We start from the raw sequence: 17,479 nt of genomic DNA on the forward strand, positions 1-17,479 counted from the left end.
AGAATTATCGTTTTAAGCGATCTCTCAAATTGGTGTATTGAGGTTCTTTTTCAGGGGGAGAGTGCTGATCGTTGCGGCTCTCACTGGACTGCATTCCTTAGGAGCATATACATCAAGTAGCACCTAGAGATGTGGGTGATCATCAGACATGTCCCCACCCTCCTGTTTCGGTTACTTTTGTCTGTCTGTCCAGTCTGGGTGCTTCAGAGCTCACCGATGTGCCAGTTATACAAATAATTGCTACTGCTTATGAGACTTTACTGTTTCAGGCACTGTTCTCTTCACGTATTAAATCCATTACTGCTCTCAGCCACTTTATGACAAAAGTCCTATTATTACCCTTATGTCACAGATGAGAAAACTGAGGCAGAAGAGAGTCCAAGTAATGTGTTGGTGGCAGGGCTGGGCTTGAACCCAAGCTCTGGACTCGGACTTGTAACCACTATTTAATATTGTTTCTGGAAGGTAATACTTCTGAAACCACAGGCAGAGCTTCTAGGAAGAAGGTCTTCTAAGTGTTTCCGTGTTAGATGCCATCCACTTTAGTATGATTAATCATATAAAACATTTTATGAACTATCTTGCAAAAGTAGACACCTCACCACACTGTTTCTCATCCTTTTTTCCTTCTGGTCTATCCTTATTGAAATGGATGTTCCTGTCCTTAAATACTACTTGAGTACATGAGATGGTGAGTGGTTTTCCTCATTGCTGCATATTTTACAATTAGCAAGTCATTTAGAAGCAGTATTTTCCAGCTTTTAAATAGTTTCTTTTAGAAACTGATAATTTGCCCCACATTTGCCCTGACCGTAAGGCTAAATAGCCTCATATCCTAAGAGTAACTCCTCGAAGGAAGTCACTTTTACTTTTACTTCTAATGGTTTCTTTCATATTATAGACACTTTTCATTTTTTCAGACCACTAAGCCCTGTTTGGGGAAGACGTAGTAGGCCTAAAGTGTCCTACTCAGTGTGAATTGATGCTCATGGATGGAGTCCTTAACAAGGGAGGGAAGTAACTTTAGCCCAGATTTAGAAATTATTGTGGAGGTTGATCTCACAATGGCAGGTGTTAAATATCGAGGTATGCAGGTCTTTTAAAGGGCATTTAGAAAAGCAATATAGTAAGGGGTCACAATTGGACATTATACATACAGCTGCAGGGTGAACAAAACCCCAGCTGTCCTAACGGTAATGCAGATGGCTTCCGTGGTGTGGGATAGAATTTCCAGTGAGGGCATCTTACACGGGTTCAAAAAGTGCTGTATCTCAAACAGCTTCGTGGACGTGAAGCTGATATGCTTTGAAAACTATTAGATGACACTGAATCACCTGGGAAAAAGGTGAGGTGATTCTGGAAACCTGAGTTCAGAAGCATTTATAGGATTCAGCAGGCTTCTAGGTTTCCAAAGACTCACAGGTCTTTGGAAAACCTCAGCTTCATCTTTGAGTCTCTCTCTCGTCTCTCGGGAGCTTCAGTAAGTTAGCATCTTCTCTTCATTTTGCCTCCTTGGTGTCATAAACGTTTTCCAGCAGAATTTTTGCAGTGGCCTCATTTCCTGTTTTCTACTTTACCATCTTCGTCTATCCTTTACACTCACAGAACACTCATTTTTGAAAGCACAGATCAAAAGACCTTAACTTCCTTCCTCCTAGATTTTCAGCAAGAACCAAAAACAGTTTAGAAGATTTTCGGTGATCTGACCCCCACTTCTGTTTTTATTGCTCTCTGTACTCCCAGCGTGTAAGCTGCCACGCAGCCATACCCACCTGCCTTCTCCCTGAAACTGACACAGACCTTTGTGGTTTTGTGTGTTTTCCACATGCTCTTCCTTCTGTTTGGGAACTACCACCTTTTTCCTCTATCCAGATGATGGCTATTCTAAGAATCTCTCTTCTGTCCTCCTGGTAGGAATCCACCACTTCTATATTCCCACGGCATTTCGCTCATATTTCCACTGTGGAATCTGTTTTCATTGATTAGCTTTATTGCTTTGCCTTATTAGAGGCTTGGTTTGTGTTTGAATGAATAAACTGGAACAAGACGTTGGTGAAAACTCTTTCACAGTTTATCAGGGCAGGGGGAAACAAGCTTGACTTATAATGGAAATGTTGGAATTAAAATTAATCAGCAGCGGATTTGAGTTATGATAATACCAGTTAAGATGGTGCGTGATACCTTAAGTGTAAGAGTGGCTATTGCAGTCAACTATGGAAGGATTTGACAAGTGATGGAAGAAACCTGTTGATCATATGTTGATAGACAATAACTTCATTACTAAAATAAAGAAGCTTTCTTATTTTATAAACCTTTATATTTGTTTCTTAATTTGAGACTATTATGTTAAAACAGAAGTAACCTGAAGCTTAAGTTATAGTTTTTACATGTTTATTATCTGGATATAATTATTTTTGATTCAAAATTTACTATGCTCTCTTAACATTCAGTACCTATTTAACTTTGAGTAGAATAAATGTAGCCATTAAAAAAATCATTATTGTAGCAGTTAAAATCACAACAGTGTAGCAATGATTTGAGGGGATGTGTGTTTTATTTATTTATTTTTTATTTATTTTTATTTATTTTTTAAAGATTTTATTTATTTATTTGAGAGAGAGAGAATGAGAGAGAGAAAGAGCACAACAGGGGGGAGCGGGAGAGGGAGAAGCAGACTCGCGCTGAGCAGGGAGTCCGATGCGGGACTCGATCCCGGGACTCCAGGATCATGACCTGAGCCGAAGGCAGTCGCTTAACAAACTGAGCCACCCAGGCGCCCCCGAGAGGATGTGTGTTTTAAATTATCTTAGGGCTGACAGAGCTTTTTTAAATATAAAATAGAACCTTAAGAGATAATGACCAAAGATTATTAGGTTAGCATCAGAACAGACAATGAATGCATTAGAGCTAATTGTGTATGTGTGCAATGTCTTTTCCTTTTGGTTTCATTTCCAGTTGGAGTAATAAATTTGTATTTATATTTCATATACCTTTTTTCCCCTATCCTTTTGGCCGTGCATTTCATTCATCTATCACATACTTACTGAATTCTTGATGGTGTAGGCTTCATACTAGGTGCTGGCTTCATGAGAATTCAATGCTTTGAAGTTCGGGTTATAGGTTCTCAAATTTGTAGGAATTGGGGCAGAAATACCTGGAGGTCCTCAGGCCCTTTGTATAAACATTTAAAAGTTATAAATCAAACTGATACATTGCTAAATAAGGATAGGTCTTTTCATCCTGCCTTGAGAAATAGCACCATTATCAGGAAGGCCATGTGTGGGTTGAGATCGATCAGGCTCCAGTTCTCTACTGGAATGTGTTGGTGCATGTGGGAAGAGCCAGCCTATAGTAGCCCAGCCCTGTCTCCCAGAAATGGCCCTGTCCTAAACCAGGCCCTCCTTTGCAGACACTCCAGCACTCTTCCCACACCCCTGCAAACTGCATTCCCCCTGCCCATTGCTCAGGCTAGGGAGGTTACCACCTGCAGGTCGACTTCCCTATAGAAAAACCTATAGAAGGCCCTTGGTGGGCTCTAGAAACTGGCTTGAGGCTGTTTGAACACAGATTTCTGGGCCCTGGTACTCAGAAGGGCAGGTCAGGGCAAGTCAGGGCAGGCTCTGGGTGGGCAGGTTCTTTGCTTTGGGAATTTATTGTGTGAAAAGAATATGGTCAGAGGACAAATAGGAAGATCCCTCAAGTGACCAGGGCTCAGGAAGGGATCCCCTTGCCCAAGTGCTAAATTGGTGCTGTGTATGCTCTTGAACCAAATAAAACTGAGTGTTCCTTGAGAGGATCAGAGTGCCACAAAGTCTTTAGATTTTGAAGCAAGATCAAGAGTCAAATTTTAAAAAATAGTGTTTTGTCAGTGAACAATTACGAGGTGCTTAATTGTTCACAAGCATTAAAAATAAGCATTGGGTTGTCAACTTTATTAGGCTTTATATTTTAAAACTTAAAATTTTTTATGATAAAATAGTGATAGCAAACTTGGAGTTATGCCTGCTTTAAAGAACTTCTAATTATGTATTCTTTGTTTTAGATATTTCCCCACTTACTTAAAAATGGTGACTAGCTGTTTTATGGGTTGAAGTGTTGTTAGAGGGGAAAAAGAGTAAATGGAAATGTATTCTTCGTGCTATTCTAGCCCTGGTTCAATTTCCAAGTGTATTCAAGGGAAAGAAAAAGGCTGTGAATTGACCACTTAAGTAAATCAGTTTGCAACTCAATGTCCTAGGATTATTAAATCCAGAGGTAGGAATATAATTTTATGTCACAAAAAATCATCCCATACAACTTTTCATAAAATACTGTCTTTCTGATTGGTCTTATGTTAATATACAATTGTAGTTTTACAGTAATTGAGGAAAAGAAAGAGCCAATTCAGTGTAAAAGGGAATACTTGATTATTGTATAAGAGCAATAAAAGCTAATTTACTGTTATATTACTCAATATTGAAAGCTGCAAGAGGCTATCTTTTAGTTCATTCTTCATTAATTGTGTTATATTTTAGTGATATTAGTATCTATTATAGATGAGTTTTATGGAAGGCTTTTAAGTTGACATCTCAGCATGTATTTTGGCTCACGTAAATATCTTTGACATATTTTCTGCATGATTGTTGAAGGGCAAATGAAGTGTTGAAGGCAACATGGATTAATCAGTCACTGTGATTTCTTTATGAAAACTCCTATGATAAACTATTCTTTGAAAGGGTCTTAGCTAATAACAAATTATAACTGATGAAAACAAGTAATTGTACTTAAAAAAGAAAAAAAAAAAAACCTGTTACTTATTCAGCTTCATAAAGACAGTTTCTTCTAAATTTGCTTTCTATGCTAGATTACTAGAGTTTTATTATTAAATTAATTTTGGAGTCATTCCATTGTTAATAGCTCTTTTCTTTTATTGAGTTAATAGCCAAATAATTAGGGCTTAGTTTTGACCTTTGTTAAAATTTAGGTAAAACACCTATGTGTGATGTCTTAAAGACAATAATTTGCACAGAGCCATTTCAGGAATTTACATGGTCCTCACTGCACATGTATAATAAGAGCATGATGCAGAAGGAGAGGTCACTTCCAAACATTTGATTTTAGCTCAGTCTTGCAATATGGAGGTAGATACATGTTAAATTAAATATTATAATGGTCCTTGGTAAAATAAATTCTCCCCACAGTGCAATCTTTGTTTTTCGGATGGTAATAACCCTGATTTTTTCTAGGGCTAAATTAGTTTGCTAGGGTTGCCATCCCAAAGTACTACAGACTGGGTGGCTTAAGCAACAGAAATTTATTTCCTTACAGTTATGGAAGCTGCAAGTCCAAAATCAAGGTGTCAGCAGTGTTGGTTTCTTCTGAAGGCCTCTCATCTTGGCTTGCAGATAGCCCCCTGTCTTCGCATGGTCTTCCCTCTGTGTATGTCTGTGTCCTAATTGCTTTTTCTTGTAAGGACATATTGGATTAGGGCCCACCTTCATGACCTTATTATACCTTAATCACCTCTTGAAAGACCCTGTCTCCAGATACAGTTGCATTCTGAGGTATTGAGGTTTAGGATTTCAACATAGGAATTTTGAGGGGACACAATTCAGCCCTTAATAGGGGCATAGAATGAATTCTTTGCAAACCAAAGTTTTGGGTTACCAATATGTTTAAGATGTGGAACAGTTTATTTAAATGTTTTAAATAAATGTGCCCTTTTCAAAATTTAGTTGTTAGAAATATCTTTTATTTCCTCTTTTACCTGTTTTGATTGTAGAGATGGGGAAGGGTCCATTAAAGACTGATGAAGGTGATAATAATAATAGCAACTAACATTTATCAAGTCCTGTGTTATATCCTGGACTCTGGTCTGAGCACTTGATGTTTTTTTTGTCTTGGATGTTGGCATGGTCAGCATTAGCAGCGAGTTGGAGCATGCTAGGGGTAGGTTGGCTTTTCTTTGCTTGTCCTTGGGAATCCAGATGTGGATCTTGGCTTTGCGGTCTGGGGCAGGAGTCCCAAGTTTGTACCTTTGCCAAGCAAGATGGGATTCTTTGCAAACCACTATTTCATGAGCTATCTTTGAATTTTCTATATAGATAGGCTTTTTATTTAAACATGGAAAAGTTAAACTATCCATGTAGTATTCTTTGGTGACTTTAAAAATAACTTAAAGGTGTCCCAGATCAAGAAAGTCCTCGTAAAGAATATTTTACACTGAATTCCTCTTTGGCTTCTGGCTTCATACCTGTCGCTTTGTACATGCTCACTAAATAACTATGGAATGAATGAATAGATTTTAGTTAAAGCAAAAGGGAGAAATACAGAGTGTCAGTGCCCTTTTCAGAAGCTCATATTTACATTGTCAAAATAGTTGCATTGTCTTCTCTGCCCTAGCACATTTTATTATCTTCCAGCTATTACAGTATATTTCAGATATTAATTATAAACAAAAGAACTAACCAGTTGACCCCTTAATAGTTTAGTCTCCCCACATGTTTGAGGTTTGGAAAAAATAGAGCAGTAGTTTAGCCTGGTTGTATAGAAACTCCTATCTCTCTATAAGATTTCATGGATAAGAGGTTGTTCTTTGGAAGGTCCACGTGGCCAATAGATAGCTGGGTATGATTTTGCCTCAGCAGCTCATCATGTTGCTTTAATGCTCTGCCAGATAGGGCTATGCTTGGACCTATGGGTCTTGTTAAAAATGTTTCTTTATAGGGATGGGGCACCTGGGTGGCTCAGTCAGTTAAGCGTCTGCCTTCAGCTCAGGTCATGATCCCAGGGTCCTGGATTCGAGTCCCGTGTCAGGCTCCCTGTTCAGCGGGGCGTCTGCTTCTCCCTCTGCCTGCCACTCCCCCTGCTTGTGCTCTCTTTCTCTCTCTCTGTCAAATAAATAGAATCTTATAAAAAGATGTTTCTTTAGAGTGAAATTGCAAATATCTTTAGATAAAACTTCCAGGATATTTGAGAAAAGTCTGAGAACTAAGTCCTCAGTATCTACAATTTTCTTTTGAAAAAGACTTGACATACATGTATACACTTGTGTTGTTTGATTAGTGTCAATTTGTGCTTCCAAAAAATGGAATAATTTACAGCCTTTGGAAACTAATGCCCGTTCTTGGCAGAATTCTACTTCTCTGTATTCATAATAGTGCTATTAATTACCTTACTGCTTTGCTGCTGACTTTTAGATATAGTTTATACTTTTCTTTTTCTTAATTTAACTTACTAAAATGGGTAGGGAGTTTCAGATGTGGTATGAAGGGATACAGTTTTCATTACATTATGAGTAAGTAGTACTGCCAGCTTGTTAACGCTGTTCAGATTTTTAGAATTAAAGCAAATTCCTTAAATTAGAGATAAATTATAAATAATTGAATTCAATACTATAATTACTAAGCATAAATAAATGCTTTTGGGCCTCAGGTCATTTTTCTCATTTTTTCCCTCATTTCTATCTGAATTTGTGCAGTTTTCAGAGTGTTTTGTCATTAGTGACTTTTTGAGTTTCGTATCCATTGAAATGGAATTTCACCACTTGAAACATTTCTGAAATTTTTAAATGTGTCTTAATATGAATGAAACATCTAAGGGTATCCAAAGGTGATGCAATGGAATGTGACTGAGTTGAAATCAGACATATGAATCAGACCTTTGTTGTATATTTGTGTCTTGATTTAGGTTGGTTGAAGACTTTTGATGACTACTTTAGAGAGATGACTCGGTATATTTTTAATAACATGGTCATCAAGCTGAAAGAAGACTCACGGAGAAAATTTATGTGGTCTGAGATTTCTTACCTTTCAAAGTGGTGGGATACTATAGATAAGCCGAAGAAGGATGCTGTTAAAAGGTTTGTTTTAAAACTGTTTTTTTGTTTGTTTTTTTTGTTTTTGCAATTTGGTAATATTAAACATTAATTATACAGTGAAACAAGACTTGGATTTTTAGAAGGTAAAAATTCTTAGCCTTATATCTGAAACTAAAATATTTCTTCACATCCTTTTTTCCCTGATTCTAGTTCATCTCTGAAAAAGTGACTTGAAACTTTTCTGTTGAAGTCCTTATGTTCCAACTTTGTCCCGGAGATTGAATTATTAGGTCAAAGGGGCTTAATATTTTAAATGGTTTTTGAAGCATATAATCAAAGTGACCCTTGGAAAGATTGTTTCAGAGTATTCTCTATCTTCCATATAGAATTGTACCAATGTCTCTGCCTAGTTGGCCACCAGTATAATTTTTTTCTAAAACTTTGACCAATTCGATGGTTGAAATATTTTAATTTGGATTTTTGATTACTGATAATGTTGCATATTTTCTCAGTGTGGTATGATGAGAGAATCTGTTCCCTATGTGTCCCTCCCTTCTGCTCCCAAGAGTTTAAGGATTATCATAGCATGAATTGCTTTCTTTTATTTATTTAATATCACACATATAGCACTTACTGTTTTAATGCCTGTTCTGAGCACTTCACAAATGATAACTGATAATCCTCGCAGCAGTCCTGTGAAGTAGGTACAATGACTGTCCTCGTTTTACAGATAAAGACACTGGTTGTCCGGGGTCACCCAGCTGGGACGCGCCTCGCTGGCATGCCATCCGGGGCCGCCTGTCCAGCCCCACAGGCTCTTCCCTCCCATGCTGTGCTCTGCTGCTGCCCTAAGATGTAAATTGTCTGGTTTTTTTCCTACTTATTTGAAGTGCCATCTTTGTTGTATTTAAATATGCATTGATTTCTGGGTTTTCTGACCTCTTTCATGGACTTTTCTGCTTGACTCTGATTGCCGTGGCTTTAAGATCTGTTTCATTAATGGGCAATTTAAATCTCCCTTTGTCTTTCTTTGCTGAAAAATTCTTTTAATGAGTGACCACTTAATTTTCCCAAGGAGCTTTAGAATTAATTTGTTAAATTCTTCCTACCGTATCAAAAAAGAAAAGGATTTTGATGGAAATTGACACAAACTAATTTAAAGATAATTTGGAGGGATTTGGTTTTCCATCATTATCTATCAGACTTTTTTTTTTCCTTGATAGGGCACAGCATTCAAAAACTTTGCTAGTGATACACACACACACGCACGCACACACACAGAAGAGATGGGAACCTAATAAAGATGCTGGTAGAGATTTATGTATGTTAGGTGGTTAGAAATAACATAAATGCTACAATAAAAGACCTGAAGTTTATACTTGTAGACGTGGATGTCAGAAAGAGTACAGATTTTGAGTTAGTGCAAAATGGTAGAAAGTGGGTTATCTGAAATCTGACAGGAAGTTTTTTGGCATATGTGGATGATTGTGAACACAGACAGTGAGTTGAAGTAACTGGTAGACCTTGGAGGGTGTGTGTGTGTGTGTGTGTGTGTGTGTGTGTGTGTGTGTCTTGTGTATCCCTACGTGGCTGGGTTCAACTGGGTGCAGTTTTCTGCCTTCTTCACTTCTGTTTCTCAGGGACAAAATTTCACTTAAGCAATACAAAATTTGCTCCCTGATATAATCATTCACTTTGGAATAAATTTTTTTGAAACAAGCATTTATAGCAGAAATGACTATACCTATTTTTTTTGCCACTGTTCCCCTGTCAGCTCCCTTTTATTTTTAGGGATTTTATTACTTTTTAAATTTAGTACATAAGGGTCTGTGCCCGATCTTTGCTTACTAGCTCATTCGGTCATGCATTCTGCAACTGCCCCAATGGATATCTCCAATGGGGCAAGAGCGACGAGGTTTGGACACTCGTGAGCTGAGTATTTCTTTTTCTTGATCATAAATTCTAACTCTCACCACTGACAAATAATTATCTTTTCTCCTTTTAATAACTAAAATTACTATAACTACCACTCACTTGTAGTTTGTTTGGATTTGCCTGATCTCTGTGCCCTTTTTACATTAGAGGGAATTCATTTAGAACAGTAGTTCAAATGGTTAGGCCCTGGAATGAGGCTACCTGGGTTCAAATTCTGGCAACTCCCATCTATTGTGTGAACTTTGGGCAAATTATCTAACCTCTCTGTGTCTCATTTTCTTTGTCTAGTGAGGATAATATTGGGACCTATTTTCTTTGGTTTTTATGAAGATTGAATGAATACAAATAAATGCTTAGCCCAATGCCTGGCATATTTTAAGTCCTTAATAAATATTAAAAGCTCTTGTTATTTTAGTTTTTGTCACTTTGAGTCTTTCTCTTGGACACTCAGTGTAGAACTTTAGTTCCGAAGTCATCCTTTTTTTTTTCTTTTAATAAAAGAATTTAACTGTAAAATATATGCTTTCTTTCTTAAAAAAGCTTTTTAATGTATTGCTTCAGTGAAGATAACCTTCCCCTCCACTTCCCCGCTCAGACATTTTTAGGATTTTTAAAATTTTATCCATGAAATTCTAAATTTTGACCGTGTATCTAGGTATAACTTATTATTAAACTTTCCATCTGTCAATTCAAACATATCTTCGGCTTATGTGTTCTGCCCTTACTATATACTGTTTTTATTTTCTCTGGGGATTAAATTTTCTAGTTATTGAGTCTCACTTTTCCACATGCATTTTTGATTTCTTTGTTATATTTACTGTGTTTGGGAGATTTTTCTTAAGGGTTTTAAAGATTTTCTTAAAGATTTTTCTTAAGGGTTCTTTTTTTCCCCCACTTCAGATTCAGTTCTTTGAGGGTATGAAACATGTTCTTTTCTGGCTTTGGTTTTAACTGTTTTTGTTTGCTTGTTTGTTTTTTACCCCTCAGTTCTGCATTCTTTATATGGTACCCTGTAAGTCCAAGTATTTTTGTCCTTTTTATTCATCCTTGAACAATAACAGATGTATATACACCTAGAATTTGTCCCAAAACAGAGAGTGTAACTGGCCTCAATTCCTTCCTGTTCTAACTAAATACTTTGTTTCCTTGTTGTGGGTGTTAGTTCATATTGACTGGCCAGCGTCCATTCCCCCTGGTTTCCTTTTGGGAAATGGCCTCTCACACATGTCAGATCCTCCATCTTCCTGCCTCAGGTCAGACAGGCCAGCTATGACCTGAGCTCGGCTAATCAGTGTATTACTGCCCAGCATTCTGAGTCGTTAGAAAGTGAAACGAGGGTGGACAAAAGGAAGCAAGGGAGGCAGACGTAGAGGGAAGGTTGCAGGTCATCCCTCACAGCCCTGGTGCGTTCATAAGACTCTTCCTGTCCTGGGACATGGTCCCTGTGATCCCTGTAGCATGTCCTCTCATTTTCTTCTAGCCCTTCGTTAAGCTTGGACTTGTAGTCCTCAGTTTTGTGTGTCCAGGAGAGTCTCCCAGTGCATTTCCTCTCTGGAGTCGGCAGGTGTTGTTGGCAAACAAGAAAGCTAGCTGATCTATTTCCCCTCAGATCCTTTGTTGGAGAGCTGGATTCTGAAAGATTGCATGAGCATCAGGGACCCAGCAGCTGGAGAATGTGTCCCTGTCATGAAAAGGACGAGGGGAAGAGAGTAGCTGGGGCTGTGGGAAGATGGGGAGATTTATGAAGTGTTTGTTCTCTGCTGGGTGAAGCTGCGGAGGCCAGGATTAGCTTTCTCCATTCAGCTTTCTCTTTTGTGACGTGTAAGCCAAGTAAGAGCTTTGGCCTGTCTGAAGGTCCTGCTTCACAAGAGTATAGGAGACTAGAGTCCAGCTACCTCCGAAGGAAAGTGGGCTTGCTGCCTGCTGCTTTTCGTAAGGTGAGGCCATGCTTGTTTCCTCCCAGGATGGCTGCATTAGGGAGCTACCCTCTGCAGCAGTAAGGACCTTGGGGTTGAGAGGCTTCTCTGTAGGATGAGCTCTCAAAGAGCCCTCAGGTTGAAGTATGGAGATAGTGATTAGTGTCTGTCCCAAGATACAGCTTTGCTTCAGTCCTTGGCCCTCCAAATTAGGGGCTGTTGCCCAAATCTCTCAGAGTCATTTCTCTTTATGATTTGAGACTCCATGTTGATTTTTCTTGTAGGATGATGGCAAGTTAGTACTTGAATTATTTTAGTTTCATCTATGTAGTATCTGTCAGAACCACCGCCAATTTTATAGCATGAGGATAGTCCCCTTCTCCTTATTCTAGCTGGGTGCATATCTCTCTCTCTTTTTCTGCTCTGTTGGCCATTTTACTTATGTTGAGCTGTATGAAATTGCCGGTATTTCACCATTTTTGATGTACAAAAATAGCAATTTCATGGGATTCAACCTAAGATTAAGGATAGAAAATGGTAAGATGTGGTAAGGAGTGGGAATACAAATGAGAATCTAATGCTCAATTCATTGTCTTAAACTTCTTTTGACAGATGCTATTTTGGCAGTGGGAAATATTCTGGAATATAGGCCTGATCTTGATGATACCATTTTGCTTGAAGAAAATATTGTTTTTGTTTGTTTGTTCTTTTTGTTTTGTTTTGTTTTAAGATTTTATATTTATTTGAGGGAGAGATAGAGCACAAATGGAGGGGCAGAGGGAGAGGGACAAGCAGACCCCTCTGCTGAGTGGGGAGCCTGACAAGCTCAATCCCAGAACCCTGAGATCATGACCTGAACCAAAGTCAGACGCTTAACTGATTGAGCCACCTAGGAGTCCCAAAGAAAACATTGTTTTTTATAGCAAAGTTAAGGCAAATGAGTTTTGTTTCTGGTCAAGCTTTGTCAGAGTTTTCTCCCTTCTTGGCATCATCATACACTTTTATTCACTTATTACATTTATCTGTGGAATTAGGGTCATAGCATTTTTTCCCCTACTTACTTAAACATAACATTCTTAGTATTTCTTGCCTAAATGTATGTTTTGGGGAAAAATTAATAGATGTACAGGTGTGCTTTCAGTATTTAAAATTCTGAGCTTGTACTAAGTGGTGTTAACTGATAGAATTTTTTTGACTGCTAGTATAATGCTTATGCAGTGGCTTATTTTTTCCTTTTTGAAGATGAGTCTATGGATTCTATGTCTGTACCTAAATTTGCAAGCTATCTATTGCAGAATAGAACCTGTTAATTCCAGCAGAGTTCCATGTAAGCTTTTATTGTCCCTGAAGAATACCAATTGATTGTGGGAACTTAACAGAAACATAACTCAAATGATCCCCATAATCTATTCTAGCAGTGACTTGTTTGATTCTCACCCCCTGTGGCAGCAGTCTTCAGCTCTATAAGCTTTTAAAAATGAGAATCTAGTTAACTAAAGGGAGATCCATGCAAACAACATCTAGCCTTTTGTGTGTGTGTGTGTGTGTGTGTGTGTGTGTGATTCAAAGTAATTTAATCAATTATAGTCATGGTGCCTACTTGTAACACATATCCAGTGGATTTAAAAGAAACTTCCTCCCATTAAATAATCAACACATTTTCTGTCTAGGCTTGTTTTATTTTTGAAAATGACTAGGATGTTAACATTCTTTTTACTTTTTAGGCTTCATATTTGAATATTCTTCAGCTAAATGCAGTTAAATACTGCATGATGTTTATAATACATCAAAATGTGAATCCTTATTCAGAATCAAGCAGCTGAAACATTAACCTTAGCATTTCTTTTGACTAGCACCCAGCATATTACATACTTATTTTTTTCCCTCTGGGCACTGAGACACTGAAACAGTTTTTACGGTGCATGTGCTCTTGCTGTTGAGACTGGTGTTCAGTGAAGAAGCTTAATGAGTTGTTGGAACCTAGAACAGTTTGTGTTCACCGAAGTCTTGACCAGCTTCTGTGTGGACATTTTGGTATGGAATAAGGCTTCATATGTGTGTGGGGAGGAAAGGTATCATCAGTGAATGGTTATTGAAGTGATGGTTAATGAAAATATTTTATCTTCAACACATTGCTGGGTTTCATTGCTTTGCCAAGAATGCACGATCTTTTTTTTTTTTTTTTTTAAGATTATTTGTTTGAGAGAGAGCGCATGCATGAGAGAGAGAGCACTAGCTGGAAGGGGGAAGGGGCAGAAGGAGAGGGAGAAGCAGGCTCCCCGTTGAGCAGGGAGCCCAATGTGGGACTTGATCCCAGGACCCCAGGATCATGACTGAGCTGAAGGCAGATGTTTAACAGACTGAGACACTCAGGTGCCCCAAGAATGGAAAATTTCTAATCTGTCATTCTCTTACATCTTTTTTCCTAGGTTTATATTTAAGTGAACCTTGTACCCTATTTTCTTAACTATCTGTTTGCTTATTGAAATCAGAGAAATGGGGGCACCTGGGTGGCTCAGTTCGTTAAGCGGCTGCCTTCGGCTCAGGTCATGATCCTGGGGTCCTGGGATCGAGCCCCACGTCGGGCTCCCTGCTCAGTGGAGAGCCTGCTTCTCCCTCTCCCTCTGCCTGCCACTCTGCCTACTTGTGCTCTCTCTCTATCTCTCTGTCAAATAAATAAATGAAATCTTAAAAAAAAAAAAAAAGAAATCAGAGAAATGGTTGAGATCACTTTCTTAAATAATACAAATCCAAACTTATTGATGTGCATTTCAGGTTTCACTATAAAAATGTACTTTTAAAGTTCTCATACAGGTTAATTTATTATACATTTTATACAGGTCAAATTTTACGGTACTTGACCGAAGGCTGCTGTGAAATTTGCAGAGCAATAAGAAGTTACAGTGTGTCTTGTGATGTTCAGAGCAAATTGCAGATTTGGGTTGAGTTTAGAGGCTAAAGATACATAGCATTTAATCAAAGGAATCAAAGCAATTCGCCGGTGTCTAAAATAATCTCAGTTCTCATAGTTGAAGCAGCAGCGTATGTGTATTTGAAGAAGTACGTATTTCACCCCACTTCCTCCACTCCCAGTTTATTTCCAATGAGGCAGCTTTGTGCAGCTGCCACCCCTCAGCCACTCCGGCTGCTGGCTTCTGTCTACCTCACGGATACTGGCACAAGCCACGAGGGACTTCTCAGCTGCTCCATCCACTGGATGTTGGCGCCGTCCCCCTGAAGGCTTTCTTTGCAGCGTCAACACTGACCACTTCACTGTCCTTGAAATTCTTTCTTTCTTGTCTTCTCTGACCCAGAGCTGTTTGTCTCCTGTTTCTCTTCCTGCCTTGCTGAGCATGCCTTTTTCATCCCCTCAGTTTCCTCCTCTGCTCACTTCCTCCATGTCCCTTTCTCGCCTGTGGGGTCGTACCCCTTGCTTCTCCTCTTCATCCTGCAGGCTCATCCACACTGTTATTTTAATTACTAGGTGTTTGGGCTGCTTCCAGATCTAGAGTGCCAACCTCAACTTCTTTTTTCCCTATTTAATGACAATAGTAACAGCTAACACTTCCTGAGTGCTTAACGTATACCAGGCATGTTGTAAGCACTTACATGTATTTATCCAGTCAGTCCTATAGCTTTCTTAGGAGTTAAGATGAGTTGAGTTTCCTTATGAGGAAACTGAGGCAGGGGTGTAAAGGAACGCACCTAAGATTCTCCAGCTAGTGAATAGGTCATGAAGACCAGAGCCAGGCAGCCTGGCCCCAGAATCAGTGCTGTTAAGTATTGTGTACTCTGCCTTTTCCATCTGCCATTCAGGCCAAATCCAGTTAGTCCCCTAAGCCTTGTCACTTACTCCTCTTTAGTATTTCTGTGCTCTGGACCCCAGTTCCAGGCCCATTACTCTGTGTTTCCTGCTATTATGAAAACCTCCAGCTGGTCTTCCTGTGTCTAGCTCTGTCTCTTCCAGGTGTCCTCCATTCCTCCCACAGAGTTAGGTTTCTAATGTATCATTCTGTCCATGTCACTTCTTGACTTTAAAACACTTCAGTGATGCTTCAGTGTCAAAAGGTACAGACCCATCTCTTGTCTGGCACACACTGGCTCTTGCTCTGATTCCTCCCTACTTGTCCATCCTTCCCTCTGATCACTTCCTGCCTCACAGTCTATTCTTAGCCCTGCTGAGCTGCGTGGGTGTCCTCAGACACATGTTATTTCTTGTTTAGGAATTTGCCCATGACTTGAGCTTAGAATTTTTTTTTTTCCTTTTGTGCAATGGATAATCTCAGTCTTATTTATTTTTCAAGACTCAGCTGAAATATTACCTTATTTCTGAAGCCTTCCCTTATTTACTCCATCATTCATTCAACAAATACTGTGCTAGACTCCGGGGATACAGGAGATGAGGAAGACAGACCTGATAGTAGCAAAAGAAACAGTCAACAAAACCAAAAGACAACCAACAGAATGGGAAAAGATATTTGCAAATGACATATCAGATAAAGGGCTAGTATCCAAAATGTATAAAGAACTTATCAAACTCAACACCCAAAGAACAAATGGATCCAGTCAAGAAATGGGCAGAAGACATGAACAGACATTTTTCCAAAGAAGATATCCAGATGGCCAACAGACACATGAAAAAATGCTCAACATTGCTTGGCAGCAGGGAAATCCAAATCAAAACCTCAATGAGATACCACCTCACACCAGTCAGAATGGCTAAAATTAACAAGTCAGGAAATGACAGATGTTGGCAGGGATGCGGAGAAAGGGGAACCCTCCTACAGTGTTGGTGGGAATGCAAGCTGGTGCAGCCACTCTGGAAAACAGTATGGAGGTTCCTCAAAAAGTTGAAAATAGAGCTGCCTTATGACCCAGCAATTGCACTGTTGGGTATTTACCCCAAAGATACGAATGTAGGGATCCAAAGGGGTACGTGCACCCCAGTGTTTATAGCAGCAGTGTCCACAATAGCCAAACTGTGGCAAGAGCCAAGATGTCCATCGACAGATGAATGGATAAAGAAGTGGTGTATATATATATATACAATGGAATATTATGCAGCCATCAAAAGGAATGAGATCTTGCCATTCGCAATGACGTGGATGGAACTGGAGGGTATTATGCTAAGCGAAATAAGTCAATCAGAGAAAGATAATTATATGATCTCACTGATATGAGGAATTCTTAATCTCAGGAAACAAACTGAGGGTTGCTGGAGTAGTGGGGGGTGGGATGGATGGAGTGGCTGGGTGATAGACATTGGGGATGTATGTGCTATGGTGAGTGCTGTGAATTGTGTAAGACTGTTGAATCACAGAGCTGTACCTCTAACAAATAATACATTGTATGTTTTAAAAAAAAAAAGCAGGAAGGGAAAAATGAAGGGGGGAAACCGTAGGGGGAGATGAACCATGAGAGACTATGGACTCTGAGAAACAAACTGAGGGTTCTAGAGGGGAGGGGGGTGGGGGGATGTGTTAGCCTGGTGATGGGTATTAAAGAGGGCACGTACTAAATGGAGCACCGGGTGTTACATGCAAACAATGAATCATGGAACACTACATCAAAAACTAATGATGTAATTTTGGTGATTAACATAACATAATAAAATAAAAAATAAAAATAAATAAAATAAGAAAATAAGGGAAAAAAACTTAGTATCACAATAAAGTGTTTGCTTCTATGGAAGCAAGAAGGGTGTCTTGGGAGGCTTCCTGAAGCAGGTGGTATTCAGGCTGAAACCTGAAAGGGGTTATAATTAGCCAGTTACGTAGGGGGTGGGGAAGGAATTCCAGGTTATGAGAGCAGAATTGTGATTATGGGCCAG

The 17,479-nt window shown here is 39.0% G+C and overlaps 1 protein-coding gene across 1 annotated transcript in view; it reads left to right on the forward strand.

The window, feature by feature from the left end:
* LOC135363152 (alpha-mannosidase 2-like) overlaps window positions 1–17,479 on the forward strand; it is a 154,734-nt gene that overhangs the window by 22,628 nt on the left and 114,627 nt on the right. The window contains exon 4 of the mRNA XM_064583843.1: window positions 7,669–7,840. Within this exon, the coding sequence (XP_064439913.1) occupies window positions 7,669–7,840 (172 nt within the window). The remainder of the gene's footprint in view (window positions 1–7,668; window positions 7,841–17,479) is intronic.

This window comes from Mirounga angustirostris, unplaced genomic scaffold (assembly GCF_029215605.1).
Source record: "Mirounga angustirostris isolate CCGP_5_RB_7025 unplaced genomic scaffold, mMirAng1.0.hap1 SCAF_35, whole genome shotgun sequence".
Taxonomy (NCBI): domain Eukaryota; kingdom Metazoa; phylum Chordata; class Mammalia; order Carnivora; family Phocidae; genus Mirounga; species Mirounga angustirostris.